The sequence below is a fragment of the Salmo salar genome, chromosome ssa06, assembly GCF_905237065.1.
Source record: "Salmo salar chromosome ssa06, Ssal_v3.1, whole genome shotgun sequence".
NCBI classification, from domain to species: domain Eukaryota; kingdom Metazoa; phylum Chordata; class Actinopteri; order Salmoniformes; family Salmonidae; genus Salmo; species Salmo salar.
Window position 1 is genome coordinate 35,689,090 of NC_059447.1, and position 20,568 is coordinate 35,709,657.

At 43.6% G+C, this 20,568-nt stretch overlaps 2 protein-coding genes across 3 annotated transcripts; both read left to right on the plus strand.

Moving 5' to 3' along the window:
* Window positions 1-1,879: 1,879 nt before the first annotated feature.
* Window positions 1,880-8,590, plus strand: LOC106607166 (chondroadherin-like protein). The gene is made up of 8 exons (XM_014203807.2): window positions 1,880-2,175; window positions 2,650-2,826; window positions 3,022-3,216; window positions 3,484-3,785; window positions 3,914-4,418; window positions 4,646-5,332; window positions 5,494-5,660; window positions 7,527-8,590. The coding sequence occupies exons 1-8, from the start codon at window positions 2,146-2,148 to the stop codon at window positions 7,831-7,833; spliced, it is 2,370 nt and encodes a 789-aa protein (XP_014059282.1). The 5' UTR covers window positions 1,880-2,145; the 3' UTR covers window positions 7,834-8,590.
* Window positions 8,591-16,058: 7,468 nt separating this feature from the next.
* Window positions 16,059-20,077, plus strand: LOC100136424 (ring-box 1). 2 transcript variants are annotated; one of them, XM_045719428.1, is made up of 5 exons: window positions 16,059-16,163; window positions 16,903-16,981; window positions 17,058-17,128; window positions 19,493-19,578; window positions 19,814-20,030. In XM_045719428.1, exons 1-5 carry the CDS (start codon window positions 16,128-16,130, stop codon window positions 19,824-19,826), a joined length of 285 nt encoding a protein of 94 aa, XP_045575384.1. In that variant the 5' UTR covers window positions 16,059-16,127; the 3' UTR covers window positions 19,827-20,030. The 2 variants fall into 2 exon arrangements, with proteins under 2 accessions (XP_045575384.1, NP_001117036.2); NM_001123564.2 differs by having other exon boundaries at window positions 16,084-16,189; window positions 19,814-20,077.
* Window positions 20,078-20,568: the final 491 nt, after the last annotated feature.

Sequence of the window (20,568 nt, forward strand, 5' to 3'; positions counted from 1 at the left end):
GTGTGGCAAAACTGCACATTTTAGAGTGGTCTTTTATTGTCATTGTGTAATGATCATGCTTTTAAACCAGCTTCTTGATCTACCACACTTGTCAGGTGGATAGATTATCTTGACAAAGGATAAAATAACCACTAACAGGGATGTAAACACATTTGTGAACAACATTCGAGAGAAATATGCTTTTTGTGAGTATGGAACATTTCTTGGATATTGTATTACAGCTCATGAAACATGGGACCAACACTTTACATGTTGTGTTTATAATTGTGTTGAGTGTATAATGCTCCTGTGGCTAATACTGAGCAAGGTGCACACAACACCTTCTGTTCGACCTTCATTTTTACTGGAAATATTCTCAGAAAAGGGAGAATTGGGGCTAAAATGCATAGAGCAAGCCAACTATTCAAGGAAGCAGCACACTGTTGTACTTGATCCACTTGTATGGGGACCTGCCACTTCATCTGGGAAAGAGATTAGGCCTGGGATGTGCTTTTGAATGAATACACTGTTTGTTGGACATTAATTCAGTTGAATGCGCTGAAAAGGTCATAGATATACTACATATCCATAACCAACTCATACAGTATTTCTAATATTAAATGAGTACCCCACATCAGACTTTGAATTGGTTAATGCAATTAACAAAGATCAATGGCAAGCTGCTCTACACTTTTTAAGCTAGTGAAGGTTAGAGCCGTGCTTTCACCAGACCCATTCTTGGGGACAGTGGGCTGCCTCTTCTCAAGCATAGAAAAACAGCCCTTCTTTGTGAGTGCCTGTCAGAACTTTTGAAGGGGCTTTTTAGGTGCAATGGGATACAGCCATTTATAGTTTAACTACATGGAAATACACATTCACTTTCATTTTATTGATTTGTTTTCCATTAGCTTGCTGTGTTTAAAAAATATATTTTATTCAGTGAGTTTGCACTCCAGTGACCTTAGGGTAGTAGGTAGTTTACTGGATGTGAGATTGGTAGCCAGCCTGGTCTCATAGACTAGACGTAACATAGTAAATGTAAATCCGGAACACTAAACGTAGTATTATATGTTAACGTTTGGTATGGTTACAAAAACTAAAGTAGGGTGATTGGTCTGGGTGTGGGTGGATGGGTGGGCGTATATCGCGAACTTCTAGCAACCCAAAGGTTTTGAAAATCATTGCGGACAATTTTAGCTAATTAGCAACTTCAACTACTTACTACTCTTTAGCTACTTTGTAACTACTTAGCAACTACTTAGAATGTTAGCTTACCCTTTAAACTAACTCTTCCCCTAACCTTAACCATTTTAGCTAACCCTTCCCCTGATCTTAACCCTTTAACCTAATTCCTGAACTTAAACCCTAGCCTAGCTAATGTTAGCAAGCTAGCTAATGTTAGCCACCTGGCTAGAATTCGTAACATATCATACATATTTGGCAAATTTGTTACATCTTGTACGTTTTGCAAATTCATAACATATAATACGAATTATAATTTGTATAACATATCATACAAAATTGGTGATGACATCCACAAATTAATACATACCACACGAAGTGTAACATATCATACCAAATGGAGTGTCTGATTTACATACAGAATAATAAGAAATGCTCAGAGACCAGGTTGTGGAAGCAGACTACTGTTAATTGAACTCTGGTTTTAAAAGCTACACATAAAAATCTGTCAATTTATAGAGTAATTCACATACTTAGGAATAAGCCTGGCAGGTTTGGCGTTAAATTCATTTTCTAATTTCCTTTTATGTAGGACACGCACACTGGTTGAATCAATGTTGTTTAACCAACTTGGAATATACATTAAATTGACGTCTATGCCCAGTGGGACAGTTGGCTACCTTCGACCTCTAATCTGTTAGAAAATGTATTGCCATGGTGTTCATTTGAGGTTAGGTTTCGCAGGGTCCGGGAGTCACGACGAAAGAATTTATCAAAGCAGTGTTTGTGAGACCCCTCACTGTTGCAAGTTCTCAGTCATTCTAGCAATGTAGAAGTCTAGTATGTACGTGAACCCCTTAGCGCTTATATTCTCCGTTGCGCGCAGATCCTCCACAGTGGAAAAATTATATACAGACCTACACTTTTCCTTGAGTAGGAAACTTTATAAAGCTATTTGGGAAGGCTACATACTAAAAGCATTGGATGTCAAATTTGACAAATTCAACCATAAAGGTATGTTTATAATCTTAAATGTACAATAGGAACATTCTAAAAAGTTACAATATTTATCAAATAGCAAATGTTATGGAATGCTGCTGAATAACAACCAGATTCGTATATTTAGATTCAATAACTAAACTTTTAAGGCTTTAAATATGCGTTAAATAAATACATACAATCCTCCTGGCATTGGAAAAGTGTTTTTTTTAGTCCCGAGGGAAAGCCTATCGGTGCGTAAAGGTTTCCAAGTTGGAGACGGGATTCTCCATGTCTTTGAATATTTTTGTTCCATTGTCGCTATAAGAAGTAGTCTATTGTACTATTTTCACTGTATTTACAATATCTATTCAAAGTTGTGAGACTGTAAAAAATTGGGTAAGAAATTGTATTTTGAGAGCCGCTCGTGCATAATATGCATACCTATCATTATGTTAGGCCTACAGTCAAATCCCGTTTGTGTTTGTCTTTTTCCCAAAACCCCCACAGATGTGTTCCTTTGCGGATTGCCTCTCTAGGTGGCTGGTTGCGGTTTTGATGCTCTTGGTCATACTTTTACCAGCTCAAGCGGGAAGGTGCCCAAGGTTCTGCATCTGCGACAACTCCAAACTCACAATGGCCTGTATCGGCAAGAATCTGACTCAGGTTCCCCCCACGATAGATGAGGTGAGATGCCAATGAATCAAAATGATCAATGATGGATGTTTTACAAGTTAGATGATATGGTTTAAACCTTCATTTGTGCCATGCATGCAGTGCTGTATTTTGCTATTCATCCACCCACGCATTTTCTTTTTTCCTTTTCCATATTTAAACCTCCCCTACTTTTTCTATTTCTCATTCCTATTTCCTTTCCCTCAGATTACAGTGAAACTGGACCTGAGTAAAAACGATATCCAGGTGCTGCCGACCCATGCGTTCCTGCACATCCCGCACCTCACGCACCTCACCCTGCAGCGGTGTAACATCAGGGCGGTGCGTGAGGGGGCCTTCCGCACCCTGGGCCGCCTGGTCTCCCTCAACCTGGCCAACAACAACATTGAGATTCTTTACCAGGTGAGGTAGCGGCTGGCACAGTCACCGGGGACATGGGGTAAACAAATAAATGTCAGTTTTGGTGAGGGAAGCACCAGATCAGATTGACGTAGAATCTTCTAGTAACAATGATACCTACACGGTACCTTTCAGGTGCAAGTTATGTTGTACACAAAGCTGTCACTTCTTGCACAAAGGCCATACTCCCATCCACCAACTTTTCTGAGCCGTTTAATGTCACATGCATCATGCCTGTTTCCTAACTCTCCCTCTCTCTCCATCCAACAGGAGTCTTTTGACGGCCTGTCATCCCTAAAGAAGCTGACGTTGGACCATAACCGTGTTGAGGAGATCCAGCCAGGGTCCTTCACTCAGCTGGGCTTCCTCAACATGCTGTCCCTCACACATAACCAGCTGGTGTACATCCCCAACATGGCCTTCCAGGGCCTACACAACATCAAGTGGCTGCGTCTCAGTCGCAACTCCCTCAACAACCTGGCCATGGAGGCCTTCGCTGGCCTCTTCACCCTCACACGCCTCAGCCTCGACCACAATGAGCTGCAGTTCTTCCCCACACAGACTATGACCCGGTGGGAAACTTACATTTTCTGTGCAGTTGTCTGACACTATTGTGCAATGGTGTCCTGGTCCAATAGTATTTAAGCTTGATGACACTTGACCTTTCTATGCTCTGTCCATTTTCTCTCCTTTATTTAAGACTGGCTCAAGTCACCCGCCTGGACCTGAGTTACAACCCCATGACCTACCTGGGTGAGGATACTGTCTCCATGCCGAAGCTCACCCACCTCTACCTGGACCACATGTCCCTCCAGGACCTCTCAGACACAGCCATGTCCCAGGCCCCCCTCCTTTCCCACCTGGACCTCAGCCACAACCAGCTGCGCTACCTGGAGCCCCTCTCTGGCCCCATGGAGCTAGCCCGCCTCAACCTAACAGGAAACCCTATCCACTGTAACTGCTACCTGAGGCCCCTGAAGGAGTGGGCCAAGAAAGGGAAGGTGAAGTTGATGGGGGTCTGCGCGGGTCCCCCTCACCTCTCTGACGAGCCCCTGGAGGCAGTGGGGCCTATGGAGCTGCGCTGCCGGAGCAGGGAAGACATGATAAAGGAGGAGTTTGAAGAGCAGGAGGAGAGCAGGGAGCGTGCACTGCCCACAGCCAAGCCTAAGAAGAAGAGCAAGTGTCCGGATAACTGTGACTGCGATGTGAGTTGCTCTTGTTGTTAATACTGAGATAGTGTATGGGGGGCTGAGCGATGGTGCAATGTTGTGCCACAAATAATGTTCAAACTTGCTGCCATGACAGCACACTTGCCATCATACTCAGAGAAAAATTGGACTGATAATTCAGTCATCCATATAAAAACTGCTCTACAATTCTTGTTTGGAAATGTCCCTCTGAACCCATCTCCCTCTCTCTGTCCCCTGCTTAGGTGAAGGCTCAGCACGCCACATGTGAGAATCGTGGTCACACCAAAGTCCCCTACGGCTTCCCCTCTAATACCCAGCTCCTGGACCTGCGCAGCAATCACTTCCATTACATCCCTCGCAACAGTTTCCCCGGCACAGACCAAGTGGTCTCTCTGCATCTGGAGCACTGCAAGGTCCGTGAGATCGAAGGCAGTGCCTTCCGGGGCATGAAGGGACTGGTCTACCTCTACCTGTCTGACAATGACCTCACCTCCCTGGGCTCAGAGACTTTCACTGGGGCCCCTGAGCTCACCTACCTCCACCTAGAAGGGAACCAGCTGGCCATGTTCCCTGGAGCTGCCCTGGCCCCCCTGCCCAGCCTGCTTGTGCTCCACCTGGAGCGGAACACTATCGTTAAGCTGGAGTGGGCAGGCCAGCTCTCCTCAGTCCCCAAGCTGAGAGGACTCTACCTGACCAATAACACCATAGCCACTATAGCCCCCGGCGCTCTCAACTCCGCCCACCTAGATACTCTTCACCTGGGGTCCAATCAGCTTGCTGAGGTGCCTACCGACGGGCTGTCCAAGGCCTCCAGTTTGACCGAGCTCTACCTTTCTGGAAATTCCATTCGCTGGGTCGGACCAAAGGCGTTCCTTCCTGTGTCCAAGAGCCTGAAGCAGCTGTATATGGATGACATGGGTCTGGAGAAGGTAAGATAGATAAAGAGATGTATTTTGCCAGGTTTACGTTGAAAAATGATCTCTATCTGCAGAATTGGGGTCAATACCATTTCAAGTTATCAATGAAAAACTGCCCATTAATTTCTATGAAGAATTCACTTTCTGAGTGGTTGTTTCTATTCCCTCCATAGATGTCCAGAGACTCCCTGGCGGGGCTAGGCTCTGGGCTGACCACTCTGTCTCTTGGGGGGAACCAGCTGGAGGAGCTGCCTGACCTGAGCCCACTCACTGGGCTGGAGGTCATCAACCTGGCCCACAACCCCCTGCTATGTGATTGCACCCTGCTGCCACTCCGCAGGTCAGTAGTCCACTGCTTTGTGAATGACCAGTTTGTGGATTCTGCTGTGCAAGGGAGTCATGCACATGCATGCACATAAATTAAATCAACATTGTATTTGTCACATGCTTCGTAAACAACAGGTGTAGATTAACAGTGAAATGCTTACTTACGGGTCCTTCTCCAACATTGCAGAGTTAAGTTAAAAATATCTATATTTTTAAATAGAAATAGTGACACGAAGAGAAAATACACAGTGACTAACAAATAACAATAACGAGTAAAAGTAACATGGCTATATACAGGGAGAACCAGTACCGAGTCGATGTGCAGTGGTACGAGGTAATTGAGGTAGCTATGTACATATAGATAGGGGTAGTAGCAGCAGCGTATGTGGTTATTTTTTATTTTTTATTAGGATCCCCATTAGCTAACGCTGTAACGCTAGCTAATCTTCCTGGGGTCCACATGTGAGAGTGATGTGTGCGCGTATTATGTGCGTGTTGCGATGTCAGTGTAACTATGTGTGAGTGTGTAGGTAGAATACAATGTGTGTCCATAGAGTCAGTTCAAGAGAGTTGGTGCAAAACAGGGTAAATGCAGGTAATCCGAGTAACGATTTCATTAGCTATTTAGCAGTCTTGTTTAACAGTCTTATGGCTTGGGGGTTGTGAGCCGGTTATTGTCAAGCAAAAGACTCGCTCTCACTGTAATTTACCGTTAATTAACATAAACACGTTTAGCATCTCCAGGCCTCCATTCACACAAGCTGCATATAAGCGGCTGATGCATGCCTTTGGAACATCTACATTTTAAAATGTCTGATAAATTAAAAAAATGTGGTGCCTTGCAGTCGGATTCCAAGCAGTTGCCATAGCAAGCGATGATGCAGCCAGTCAAGATGCTCTCAATGGTGCAGCTTTAGAACCTTTTGAGGATCTGAGGGTCCATGCCACATCTTTTCATCCTCCTGAGGGGGAAGAGGCATGGTCGTCCCTTCGTCACAACTGTGTTGGTGTGAGTGGACCATGTTAATTCCTTAGTGATGTGGACACCGAGGAACTTGAAGCTCTCAACCCACTCCACTACAGCCCGGTCAACGTGGATGGGTGTGTGCTCGGCCCTCCTTTTCTTGTAGTCCACGACCAGCTCCTTTGTCTTGCTCACATTGAGGGAGAGGTTGTTATCCTGGCACCACACTGCCAGGTCTCTGACCTCCTCCTTATAGGCTGTCTCATCGTTGGTGATCAGGCCAACCACCGTTGTGTCGTCAGCAAACTTAATGATGGTGTTGGAGTCGTGCGCAGCCACGCAGTCGTGGGTGAACAGGGAGTACAGGAGGGGACTAAGCACTCACCCCTGAGGAGCCCCTGTGTTGAGGGTCAGTGTTTCGGATGTGTTGTTGCCTATCCTCACCAACTGGGGGCGGCCCATCAGGTATCCAGTTGCAGAGGGAGGTGTTCAGTCCCAGGGTCCTGAGCTTAGTTATGAGCTTGGAGGGCACTATGGTGTTGAACGCTGAGCTGTAGTCGATCAACAGCATTCTCACATAGGTGTTCCTCTTGTCCAGGTGGGAGACGGAAGTGTGGAGTGCAATAGAGATTGCGTCATCTGTGGATCTGTTGGGGCAGTATGTGAATTAGAGTTGGTCCAGGGTGTCTGGGATGATGGTGTTGATGTGAACCATGACCAGCTTTTCAAAGCAAGAGTGCTACGGGACGATGGTAATTTAGACAGGTTACCTTTGCGTTCTTTGGCATAGGGACTATAGTTGTCTGCTTGAAACATGTAGGTATTACAGACTGGGTCAGGGAGAGGTACACACAAATGATTTAACTCTGCTAACCGTCAGGCTCTAACTAATTTGCGTCCTCTCTCTCTGCGCAGGTGGATGGAGAATGTGAGTCTAAAGATGACAGCCACCTGTGGTCACCCTCCTGAGTTCCGGGGCCAAAGTGTGAGGGATGTCCATGTCTTTAAGAGCTGTCCAGGGGAGAGTGCTTCTCCTGGCAAGACCCTCAAAGGATTCAAGGACACAAAATCAATAAAACCCAAACCCACACTCCTCAAGGTGACCATGGCAAAAGCCAAGCCAGGAAAGGCTAAACCCATGCCAACCAAGCCCAAAGCCAAGCATCTGAAGAACCCTAAGGCACCAGCATCCAAAAAAAACAAGAAGACTAATAAAAAGTAGGAAATCAGTGATGTAAATGGCTGTAAGTCTACTGCTTGGACAGAACTCTATATGCACAAAACGGACAAGTGCTATTTCATCTCACCTCACTGAAAGTAATTTGAGCATGCAGAAATGTGTTTTTTAAATTTTATTTGTGAGTCTGCAAGTTTGAGTTTGAGTTTATTTTATTTTTACAGGGACAGTGCACATTAATCAACGTTTCAGTAAAAGTGCTGGTTTAGCCAGCCGGCTAATTTTCAACCCCAGTCCCTGGGCAGGTTATTAAAAACAATTACAATATAGACAATCATTGAGCAGTGAGCACACACAGAGCAACATAGGACAAGCAAGACATAGCATACAGACAGAGCAACATAGGACAAGAAAGATGTAGCATACAGACAGAGCAACATAGAACAAAAAGCAACAGTTCATTTTCTGATTGATTTTCAGTCCATTTTAGAATCTTATGAAGTCAGGGTTTCGGAAGAGTCGGGATTCAAGAGACCCAAAGCCCTATTTGCAGTACCATATATATCCACCAAGTGTCACTTGATGCAATAAGATTTTTCTGCTCTAGTTCGACCAACTTTTCTATTACACATACAATGTTATGTTTCATATACATTTCATATTTACCCTTTGTGCAAATGAAGAACAAGGCTGAATATATGTAACATAAGGTTGCTGCATTTTCAGCTGTTGCATAACCCTTAGATGCATGTAAATCCATGCACATTGGCTTCTTGCTCATTAAATCTCCTACAACACTAAATCAGTGTCTAACAGTTTTGTTTGATTTTCATGTTCCTGACAGAGGTGTGCAAGGATTGGTCTATTGCATGCTTTATCTGATCCTCTACATAACAATTCTGGGTAAGTACGCCATCAAAGTATTTTATGTAATGCGGCTCCATGCAATACATGTATGTGCCAGTCAGTGGTACTGTCTTGTGGTAAAGGTATCCCAGGTGCAATCTCATTAGTGCTTGGTATCTTGTGTGCAGTTGCCTCTGTCCATTTTTACAGTCTATGGCTGTTGTAGTTTGTTGCATTTTACATTTAGACTGTAAAATATCATCTGGCACAATCTCTATTTGCACTGGCACTATCTCTGTTTGCAGAGCTCATCGACTGCCACCAGGTGCCAGAACAGGCCTATGGTGTAAGGGTTAGCACTCTGGACTCCAGCACTCTGAATCCAGCGATCTGAATCAAATATTGGTAGAACCTGACTTTTTACCTTCTCTGCTCTTTTGCTGATACTAATCTTCTCATAGAGTGGGCCTGCATGGACAGAACCTTGGTCACTGTTAAGAGATACTTTTGACGAGATGGGAAAGTCCATTGGAATTGTATGCTGCGTTCAAAACAACTGGGAACTCGGAAATTTGGAGAAAAACGAGATCCAACTGGGAAAATTGTTTTGAACGGTCATCCAATTCGGAATTCCAAGTCAGAAACTCTGGCATCTTTCTAGAACCAGGCTGTATCACATCCGGCCGTGATTGGGAGTCCCATAGGGCGGAGCACAATTGGCCCAGCATCGTCTGGGTTTGGCTGGGGTAGGATGTCATTGTAAATAAGAATTTGTTCTTAACTGACTTGCCTAGTTAAATAAAAAAAAGAAAATTGACTTTCTTACCTGAAAATCACTGTCATGATTTTACCTTGTTTTTTTTCTGAGTTCCTAGTTGCCTTGAAAGCACCACTATTAATGCCCATTGTGTACATTGCCCATGCGTCATCAGTAGTTACCACAGCCACAAAGTACTCCTATTGGGAGGAGGTCAGAGACCTGGCCGTGTGGTGCCGGGACAACAAACTCTCCCTCAACGTGATCAAGACAAAGGAGATGATTGTGGACTACAGGAAAAGGAGGACCGAGCATGCCCCAATTCTCAATCGACAAGACTGCAGTGTAGCAGGTTGAGAGCTTCAAGTTCCTTGGTGTCCACATCACCAACAAACTATCATGGTACAAACACACTAAGAGTCGTGAAGAGGGCACGACAAACCCTATTCCCCCTCAGGAGACTGAAAAGATTTGGTATGGGTCCTCAGATCCTCAAAAGGTTCTACAGGCGCACCATCGAGAGCATCCTGACTGGTTGCATCACTGCCTGGTATGGCAACTGCTCGGCCCCCGACTGCAAGGCACTACAGAGGGTAGTGCGTACGGGCCCAGTACATCACCGGGGCCAAGCTTCGAGCCATCCTATACCAGGCGGTTTCAGAGGAAGCCCTAAAAATTGTCAAAGACTACAGCCACCCTAGTCATGGACTGTTTTCTCTGCTAATGCACGGCAAGCGGTACCGGAGCGCCAAGTCTAGGTCCAAAAGGCTTCATAACAGCTTCAACCCCCAAGCCATAATACTCATGAACAGCTAATCGAAGGGCTACCCAGACCCCTCTTTTACGCTGCTGCAACTCTGGTTATTATCTATGCATAGTCACTTTAACTCTACCTACATGTACATATTACCTCAATTACCTCGACTAACCGGTGCCCCTGCACATTGACTCTGTACTGGTACCCCCTGTATATAGCCTCACTATTGTTATTTTACTGCTGCTGTTTAATTATTTGTTACTTTTATTTTCTATTTTTTACTTATCTGTTTTTTACTGAACACTTTTTTTTTCTTAACTTCTTAAAACATTATTGGTTAAGGGCTTGTAAGTAAGCATTTCACTGTAAGGTACAGGTAATACCTGTTGTATTCAGCGCATGTGACAAATAACATTTGATTTGATTTTAAACCCCACCTATTTCTAAAATGTATCTTCTTAAAGGTGCAATAAGAAAATAAATCGCAATTTCTTGGTTTCTAAAATTCAAATATAGTATTTTCAGCTGTTTGAAGCTGGTGTGCAAAAGTAAAAGATGCAAAAACAAAACTTATGAACGGGAAGCATAGAAATAACACACATAGAACAGATCTACTCAAGATAGACGACTGCTGGTCGTTTCCAATGGTAGCAAATTAATCATAGAGGGCAGAACAAGCAACATGATGGGCAAAGCCAAGAACGAGCTAGTGAGATCCTATTAGCATTTTTTTGCATATTTCCGTTAAGGAACGCCTACTCTTTGAAGTACGTGTGTGGAATAACTCAATTCGCCTTTGCACTCCTTCTGAAGAACACTATTTTTTTTTTTTTTACTTTGGCAAAGTAAAGTCTACAAAACTTAGTCCACTCTGTTTGTAAAATATTCTAGTTTTGTAAACAAAAAACTGTATTGAGATCAAATGTTGAATCTATGAGAAAATTATAAGAATGTCGGCCAAAATCCATCTCGCACCGTCTTCTCCCACTGCCGGCCACTAGGCTTCCTCTTATCATCATATTTGCTAGTGAGTGGAAATGCCAACCGGTTGCTTCACATTTGTACATCCGGTGAAATATCTGGCTCATTGTTCTATCTGATGATCTACCGCTTCTTAGACTTGCTTTCAAATGAGAATTACAGATCTATATCTGCATTTCACTGTTAATTTGGTCATCACCCAAAATTTGAATTAAGACCAAAAAACGTTTTTTTTTGTTTTCACGACTTTTTACGATATAATCAATTATGACATTGTGGCTGAACTATCTAGTTGAAATGTCGTCAATGGGTTGCATGGTGCATTCTGGGCGATTCTTGGACAAGGAGAGTTCTTCAAGAAGTGAATAGACGCTAATTGGGCGAAAGCTAAAAAAAAAGAAAACATTAGCATGAATTTCGTCAACAAGAAGTACAACATTACAAATATTTTCCGAAATTTCCACGTCGTACTGTCGGAGCTCTAGAAAGATCCCTGAATTTCCTCAAATCAAATCAAATTTTTATTGGCCACATACACATGGTTAGCAGATGTTAATGCGAGTGTAGCGAAATGCTTGTGCTTCTTGTTCCGACTATGCAGTAATATCTAACAAGTAATCTAACAAATTCACAACAACTACATTATACACACAAATGTAAAGGGTTCAATAGAATATGTACTTATAAATATATGGATGAGCGATGGCTTGCGGCATAGGCAAGATGCAGTAGATGGTATAGAATATAGTATATACATATGAGATGAGTAATGTAGGAAATGTAAACATTATTAAAGTGGCATTATTTAAAGTGACTAGTGATACCTTTATTAAGTCAATTTATTTAAGTGGTCAGACATTTGAGTCTGTATGAAGGCAGCAGCCTCTCTATGTTACTGATGGCTGTTTGAGAGTCTGATGGCCTTGAGATAGAAGCTATTTTTAAGTCTATCGGTCCCAGCTTTGATGCACCTGTACTGACCTCGCCTTCTGGATGATAGCGGGGTGAACAGGCAGTGGCTCGGGTGGTTGTTGTCCTTTATCATCTTTTTGGCCTTCCTGTGACATCGGGTGCTGTAGGTGTCCTGGAGTGCTGATAGTTTGCCCCCGGTGATGCGTTGTGCAAGACCGCACCACCCTCTGGGGAGCCTTGTGGTTGGGGGCAGTGCAATTACCGTACCAGGCAGTGATAAAGCCCGACAGGATGCTCTCGATTGTGCATCTGTAAAAGTTTGTGAGTGTTTTAGGTGACAAGCCAAATTTATTCAGCCTCCTGAGGTTGAAGAGGCGCTGTTGCGCCTTCTTCACCACGCTGTCTGTGTGGGTGGACCATTTCAGTTTGTCCGTGATGTGTACACCGAGGAACTTAAAACTTTCCACCTTCTCCAGTACTGTTCCGTCGATGTGGATGGGGGGGTGCTCCCTCTGCTGTTTCCTGTAGTCCACGGTCATCTCCTTTGTTTTATTGATGTTGAGTGAGAGGTTATTTTCCTCACACCACACTCCGAGGGCCCTCACCTCCTCCCTGTAAACCGTCTCGTCGTTGTTGGTAATCAGGCCTACCACTGTAGTGTCGTCTGCAAACTTGATGATTGAGTTGGAGGCGTGTATGGCCACGCAGTCATGAGTGAACAGGGAGTACAGGAGAGGGCTGAGAACGCACCCTTGTGGGGCCCCAGTGTTGAGGATCAGCGTGGTGGAGAAGTTGTTTCCTATCTTCACCACCTGGGGGCGGCCCGTCAGAAATTCCAGGACCCAGTTGCACAGGGCGTGGTCGAGACCCAGGGTCTGGTATTCCTCTTGTCCAGATGGGATAGGGAAGTGTGCAGTGTGATGGCGATTGCATCGTCAGTGGACCTATTGGGGCGGTAAGCAAATTGGAGTGGGTCTAGGGTATCAGGTAGGGTGGAGGTGATATGATCCTTGACTAGTCTCTCAAAGCACTTCATGATGACAGAAGTGAGTGCAATGGGGCGATGGTCATTTAGTTCAGTTACCTTAGCTTTCTTGGGAACTGGAACAATGGTGGCCACCTTGAAGCATCTGGGGACAACAGACTGGGATAGGGATTGGTTGAATATGTCCATCAACACACCAGCCAGCTGGTCTGTGCATGCTCTGAGGACGCGGCTAGGGATGCCGTCTGGGCCAGCAGCCAAGCATCGGTAAACAGATTTAAATGTCTTACTCACGTTGGCCACGGAGAAGGAGAGCCCATAGGCTTTGGCAGCGGGCCGTGTCAGTGGCACTGTATTGTTCTAAAAGTGGGCAAAGAAATTGTTTAATTTGTCTGGGAGTAAGACGTCGATTTCCGCAACGAGGCTGGTTTTCTTTTGTAATCCGTGACTGACTGTAGACCCTGTGTAACAGTATAGCTTCTGTCCCTCTCCTCGCCCCAACCTGGGCTCGAACCAGGGACCCTCTTCGCACATCAACAACTGACACCCACGAAGCATCGTTACCCATCGTGCCACAAAAGCCACGGCCCTTGCAGCGCAAGGGGAACAACTACTTAAGGTCGCAGAGCGAGTGACGTCACCGATTGAAACGCTATTAGCGCGCACCACCGCTAACTAGCTAGCCATTTCACATTGGTTATACTCATCCCCCTTTTGACCTCCTCCTTTTTCCGCAGCAACCAGTGATCCGGGTCAACAGGATCAATGTAACAGTATAGCTTCCGTCCCTCTCCTCGCCCCAACCTGGGCTCGAACCAGGGACCCTCTGCGCACATCAACAACTGACACCCCACGAAGCATCGTTACCCATCATGCCACAAAAGCCGCGGCCCTTGCAGCGCAAGGGGAACAACTACTTAAGGTCACAGAGCGAGTGACGTCACCGGTTGAAACGCTATTAGCGCGCACCACCGCTAACTAGCTAGCCATTTCACATCAGTTACACCTGCCACATACACCTGTGTTTGAGCCGTTGAATTACAACTCTACTTTGTCTCTTTACTGATGCTTTGCTTGTTTGATTGCCTTGCGGAGGGAATAGCTGCACTGTTTGTATTTGGTCATTTCCGGTCGCCTTGCCATGATCAGTTTTGCGTGAATCCTGCCATTAATCCACGGTTTCTGGTTAGGGAAGGTTTTAATAGTCACAGCGGGTACGACATCTCCGATGCACTTGCTAATAAACTCGCTCACCGAGTCAGCGTATACATCAATGTTGTTATCTGAGGCTGTCTGGAACCTATCCCAGTCCACGTGATCGAAGCAATCTTGAAGCGTGGAATCCGATTGGTCTGACCAGTGTTCAATTGACCTGAGCACGGGCGTTTCCTGTTTTAGTGTCTGTCTATAGGCTGGGAGCAACAAAATGGATTCATGGTCAGATTTACCAAAGGCAAGGCGCGGAAGTTCGAGTAGCAATGATCCAGAATTCAGCCAGCTCGTGTCCGCATTCGTTATGCTGATATAATTTCGCAAGTATTTATCTTAGGTTTGCTTTGTTAAAATCCCCAGCTACCATAAATGCAGCCTCATGATGTATGGTTTCCAGTTTACAAACAGTCCAACGAGGTTCTTTCAGGGCCAACGTGGTATCTGCTTGGGGGGGATATACACGGCTGTGACTATAATCGAAGAGAATTCTCTTGGAAGATAATGCGGTCGGCATTTGATTGTAAGGAATTCTAAATCAGGTGAACAAAAGGAATTGAGTTCCTGTATGTTGTTGTAATTACACCATGAGTCGTTATTCATAAGGCATACACCCCTGCCCTTCTTCTTACCAGAGAGATGTTTGTTTCTGTCGGCGCGATTGCATGAAGAAACCGGGTGCCTGTACTGACTCTGACAACATATCTCGATTGAGCCATGTTTCCGTGAAACAGAGAATGTTACAATCTCTGATGTCTCTCTGGAAGGCAACTCGTGCCCTAATTTCATTCACCTTGTTATCTAGAGATTGGACATTGGCGAGTCTGACCAGTAGGCCTTCTGAGTCTGACCAGTAGGCCTCTCCGTCTGCTTCTCCTGCGGCGACTGCGTTGTTTTGGGTCTGCCTCTGGGATAAGATCACATGTCCAGAGTGGAGGTCTGAACAAAGGATCCGCTTCGGGAAAGACGTATTCCTGGTCGTAATGATGATAAATTGACATCACTTTTATATCCAATAGTGCTTCCCGGCTGTATGTAATAACACCTGAGATTTTCTGGGCTAACAATGTAAGAAACAGTGCATAAAAAAACAAATAACTGCATAGTTTTCTAAGGACCTGAAGGGAGGCGACCATTTCTCTTGGAATCCCGAGTTGGATGACCGTTCAGAATTATTTTCCGTAGTTGGAGTTAGTTTTTTCCGAGTTCCCAGTTGTCTTGAACGCACTGAAGTTGCAAGTCAGATGTTTCCAGTTCCCAGTTGTTTTGAACGAGGCATTCCAACTCGGGAACTCGGGCCTCTTGCCCCGTTCAAAACAATTGGAACTCGGTAATCTCAGAATTCAGTGCTTTTAAAGAAATTGGGAACTCGGAAAAAACGAACTCAGACTGGGAAAAATCTATTTCAATAGTAATCCAACTTTCACTCGGGCCTCTTTCTAGAGCTCCAACTTTCCGACCTGAAGATCACTGACGTCATGATTTGACCTCGTATTTTTCCGACTTCCCCATGCCATGTTCAAAACAACTGGAACTTGGAAAAATACGAAGCCAAATCATGGCGTCAGGGATCTTCAGGTCGGAAATTCGTAGCTCTAGAAAGGTTCCCGAGTTGGAATTCCGAGTTGGATTTTTCGAGTCGAGCTCGTTTTTTCCGAGTTCCGAGGTTGTTTTGAACGCGACATTGTACCCCGTTTTTGAGAAGAGATTGCGTGACGATTAATTTAGCAACTGTGTGACGCAGCATGACAACGTCAGCACGACTGGTCGACATTCTGCTGGGTGGAGTGTTACGTCATTCTATTCATATCCCAATAGGATGTCTATCTCCTCCTTTCTCTAATATCTCTGTTCACACGAAAGTTCGACAGTCAACATGGCGGCAGCGATGGATGTTGATACCCCAAGCGCCACGAATAGTGGAGCAAGTAAGAAACGTTTTGAAGTGAAGAAGGTATTTCTTTTAAAAATAAATCATAGCTAAATTTTAGACATACTGTAAGGTTCGATATTATCATAGGCTTAATACGGGTTTGGGTACAATCTTCGCGCGATTTGTAAGCATAACTTGCTAGCTCGCGAGCTAGCTGTAACTAGACGGAGTCCCTGTTTGGCTGTATCTAATTTTGGGGTGTGAGTTTGCGTTTCACTTGTAGGGCTGATCGCTACCTAATCAGTTAACTAATCTCACTGTTTGTGGTAATAGTAGCTAGCCAACCACTACTAGGTTCAGCGTTAGATGCATTGGCATTATACGAAATCAATGACTAGCTAATTTGCTCAACTGGCTAACGTTAGCTTCCTTGTTAGCTTGCTAAAATGTCAGGGCCCAGTTGCACTTGTGAGGTTGTCTATGTATTGACGCTGAATGAGTGAAAAATGATATATCAAACACTAACATTTTCACCCTGGCCTTGTTTGTGATCAATGTGGATAGTGAAACAGACCTAACTTGTCTGAAGTCTGATCAAATGCAATAGTGATTCGAATGACTAAATGTCTCCTGACACCAGATTAACATGAATAAATTTTGAATAACAATAGGCTCCTTTTTTAATACATATTTGAAACAACATCAGTATCAAGCAAATACTAACTGCCAGTGATTTTAAATGTTTAATGTTTAAAAATATGATCATAATTTCATATGACTCTTCTTCTTTACAGTGGAATGCAGTGGCACTTTGGGCCTGGGACATTGTGGTGGACAACTGTGCCATCTGTAGGAATCACATTATGGATCTCTGTGAGTATGCCATTAACAGTATTTGACAACTGGGTTAATAAAGGTGTGTGTTACACATTTCTCTTGTCCTCCATAGGCATAGAGTGCCAGGCTAACCAGGCCTCTGCCACATCAGAGGAGTGCACCGTAGCCTGGGGAGTCTGCAATGTGAGTCAGACTTATTTGCTTTTGTATATTTTGCATACATCCTGATCAGTTAGATTGTAAAGTTCAGTGTGAGAGTATTGAAAGAACAGCAGCATGATCTAAACTAATCTGCATTATATTGAACTACCCTAAAACTATAGCATTTTTGAATGTATGTTTTGAGCTGTGTTTGAATACTCATACTAACCCACTAACCATACTATTTGTGACAAATTGAGTGTGTAGTATACTTATTGGTCATAGTATGGATATAATTCCTGGATGTCGTACTACATTTGCAAAAATACGAAGTATACAAGCAGTGGACACTCTTTTTGTGCTTTTTTGGCCCATAAGGCAATTCTTCAGAAAATGGGCGTGGCTTCACAGCGTTTTCAGATTTGAAGAAGTTGGCAGGAAAATATGCAGCCGAAGTCCGAGAGTGTATATACAAATTCCTTGCTTTAACTAATTATTACAAATGTTGAGCAATGTAATAAAGTCATGACTTTTAAAATAAGTTACGTTACATGTTCCTATTTCGTAACAAAGCCTCCTTCACTCACGCTGCCAAACATACCCTCGTAAAACTGACTATCCTCGATTTCGGTGATGTCATTTACAAAATAGCTTCCAACACTCTACTCAGCAAACTGGATGAAGTCTATCACAGTGCCATCCGTTTTGTCACCAAAGCCCCATATACCACCCACCACTGAGACCTGTATGCTCTCGTCGGCTGGCCGTCACTACATATTCGTCGCCAGACCCACTGGCTCCAGGTCATCTATAAGTCTTTGCTAGGTAAAGCCACGCCTTATCTCAGCTCACTGATCACGATAACAACACCCACCTGTAGCACGTGCTCCAGCAGGTATATCTCACGGGTCATCCCCAAGCCAACACCTCCTTTGGCTGCCTTTCCTTCCAGTTCTCTGCTGCCAATGACTGGAACGAATTGCAAAAATCGCTGAAGTTGGAGACATTTATATCTCACTCACTAACTTTAAGCATCAGCTATCTGAGCAGCTCACCGATCGCTGCATCTGTACACAGCCCATCTGTAAAAAGCCCATTCGTAATTAGCCCATCCAACTACCTACCTCATCCCCATATTGTTTTTATTTACTTTCTTTGTTCTTTTGCACAACAGTATTTTTACTCGCACATCTATCACTCCAGTGTTAATTTGCTCAATTGTAATTACTTCGCTACTATGGCCTATTTATTGCCTTACCTCCTTACTCCATTTGCACACTGTATATACATTTTTTTCTATTGTTATTGACTGTACTTTTGTTTATCCCATTTGTAACTCTGTTGTTTTTTGTTGCACTGCTTTGCTTTATCTTGGCAGGTCGCAGTTGTAAATGAGAACTTGTTCTCAACTGGCCTACCTGGTTAAATAATGTTGAAATAAAAAATGTTGGCTGACAATTTGTTAGCTACACTATCCTTAGGCACAGCATAGCATTACAGCAGCATGTAATGGTATGTTAACTAGTTACCTAACGTTAGTTGGCTACTAATACATCGATCTTGCCAGGCAGTATATTAACTATAATCTAATGAACTGCACAATGTTTATTGACGTGATTATTCACGTAATTCTTAGCTAAGTGTTATAGTCGTTGTGCGTTCTCAATGGACATTGTTAATTCTGGCTATCTTCTCCTATTTCAGAGCACTCTGAGTGTGCCAGAGCGTAGAATAACTGATCAATTTACGAACGCTCAACACCCGGTGAATATAAGGCCGGTGTCAGTAAACGTCAGAGAAAAAAAAGCGTAATTAAATTGTTGCCAGCAGCACATTTAGTCACCAATGCTCTGGATAACATGAAAACAGCCTAACCAGCTCTGCTATGGCGAGTAACATGGTCAGTGAGGTGTTCTCTCATTTGTGTCTGGAAATGGCTCATAAGGTAGCCACCGTTTGCCAATCAGCTTGTGTGCTTGACTGCCGTTGTGAGGTCAGAATGCTCGGATCAACCCTATTCCTCTGCCGGAGCGTCCAGTGACATGTTCCGAGAGTGAAACGCTCTGAATTTATGAGCGGACAATCTGACAACGCTCTGGATTTACGAACACCCAGAGCGCACTCTGGCACTCCAGATTGAATTCACGAACACACATGAAATTGTAAAATGTCAAGCTAGTCATTTGTTATGCTAACAAGCTAGCGAGAGGTTGCATAGCAACAGCATCAACTTCCGGGTAGACGGGCGAAGCACGAGTACGCTCAACTGAAAGAATACCGTTCGTTTAGTGTACTAAAATGAACTAATAGTGTATATACTCATTAAGTATGTAGTATACATTATGTGTATTCAAACACAGCTATTGTCTTGGTTTGCTGTTATGTGAATAATATCTTCTCTCCCAGCATGCATTCCATTTCCACTGTATCTCCCGTTGGTTGAAAACCAGGCAGGTGTGCCCCCTAGACAACAGGGAGTGGGAGTTTCAGAAGTGAGTGTCATAATTTTATTCATAACACTTATTCAAAACACTACTCCATGGTCCTAGCTAAACTGCTGTCAATCAGAGCTGCAGTGCTTGCCTTTTGGGGAAATAGATGGCTGATTAAAAACAACAGCCATGTGTCCATGTTACTGGTGCTAATGCATTATTCCACTGCCTCATTGTAGATGAGTTGTGTATGTCAAACAGTTAATAACTAACACTTCCTTTCCCTCTCTTACAGATATGGACACTAGGTGCAAGACTGGACCATTACTTGGGCTTCTGCAAGTTTCATGCTTTCTGTTGCTTTCTCCTTCTTCGTATGATAGACTACACTTTGAGTACATTGCAAATACTGAGGACATCCACATTTCATTGTTTTAGGCTCGCTGGAAAACAATATTTTTTAAGTTGAATTTGCAATGTTGTAAATTATAAATAAACAATGTTCTGTGTAACTGCCTCGATTTGGAATTGAGGACTAGACATGGAAATACAATTTTAGAAATACCATGTAGGCCATCATTGTAAATAAGAATTTGTTCTTAACTGACTTGCCAAGTTAAATAGGTTAATTTAAGGGATTTTTCTAATGATTAGAATTATTTTATTTTTTTCGTGTTGGAAGTTACAGATGATTGGCTGAAAGACCAAATTAACTAAACATTTTTGTAAGATGAAATGCTTCATATCTTAAAGTTGCACTATGCAGAAAATCGCTCCGCATTTCCTGGTTGCTAAAACCCTAATAGTTTGCCTAATTTCAGTTAGTGAATAAACAAGTTAGTATACTGTAGATAAATCTTGTACCTTCTAAATCGCTGTGAAATATTTTCCATAAGCAAAAATTGTTTCAGCTGTCTGAAGCTAGTGTACAAAATCGAAAGTAAGACACAAAACTTAAGAACGGGAAGCATAGAAACAGCGTACATGGAACATATCTACAGCTTCTTAGACTTGCTTTCAAGTAGAATAAAACATCAATAACTCACATTT

Excerpts from the sequence above, each read along its gene's own strand:
- LOC106607166 (XM_014203807.2), top strand. The coding sequence starts at position 2,146 with ATGTCAAATTTGACAAATTCAACCATAAAG. Across the intron at positions 2,827-3,021 it reads TTCCCCCCACGATAGATGAG|ATTACAGTGAAACTGGACCT; the intron begins GTGAGATGCCAA and ends CCTTTCCCTCAG. Across the intron at positions 4,419-4,645 it reads CGGATAACTGTGACTGCGAT|GTGAAGGCTCAGCACGCCAC; the intron begins GTGAGTTGCTCT and ends TCCCCTGCTTAG.
- LOC100136424 (NM_001123564.2), top strand. The coding sequence starts at position 16,112 with ATGGCGGCAGCGATGGATGTTGATACCCCAAGCGCCACGAATAGTGGA. Across the intron at positions 16,982-17,057 it reads GAATCACATTATGGATCTCT|GCATAGAGTGCCAGGCTAAC; the intron begins GTGAGTATGCCA and ends TGTCCTCCATAG. Across the intron at positions 17,129-19,492 it reads TAGCCTGGGGAGTCTGCAAT|CATGCATTCCATTTCCACTG; the intron begins GTGAGTCAGACT and ends CTTCTCTCCCAG.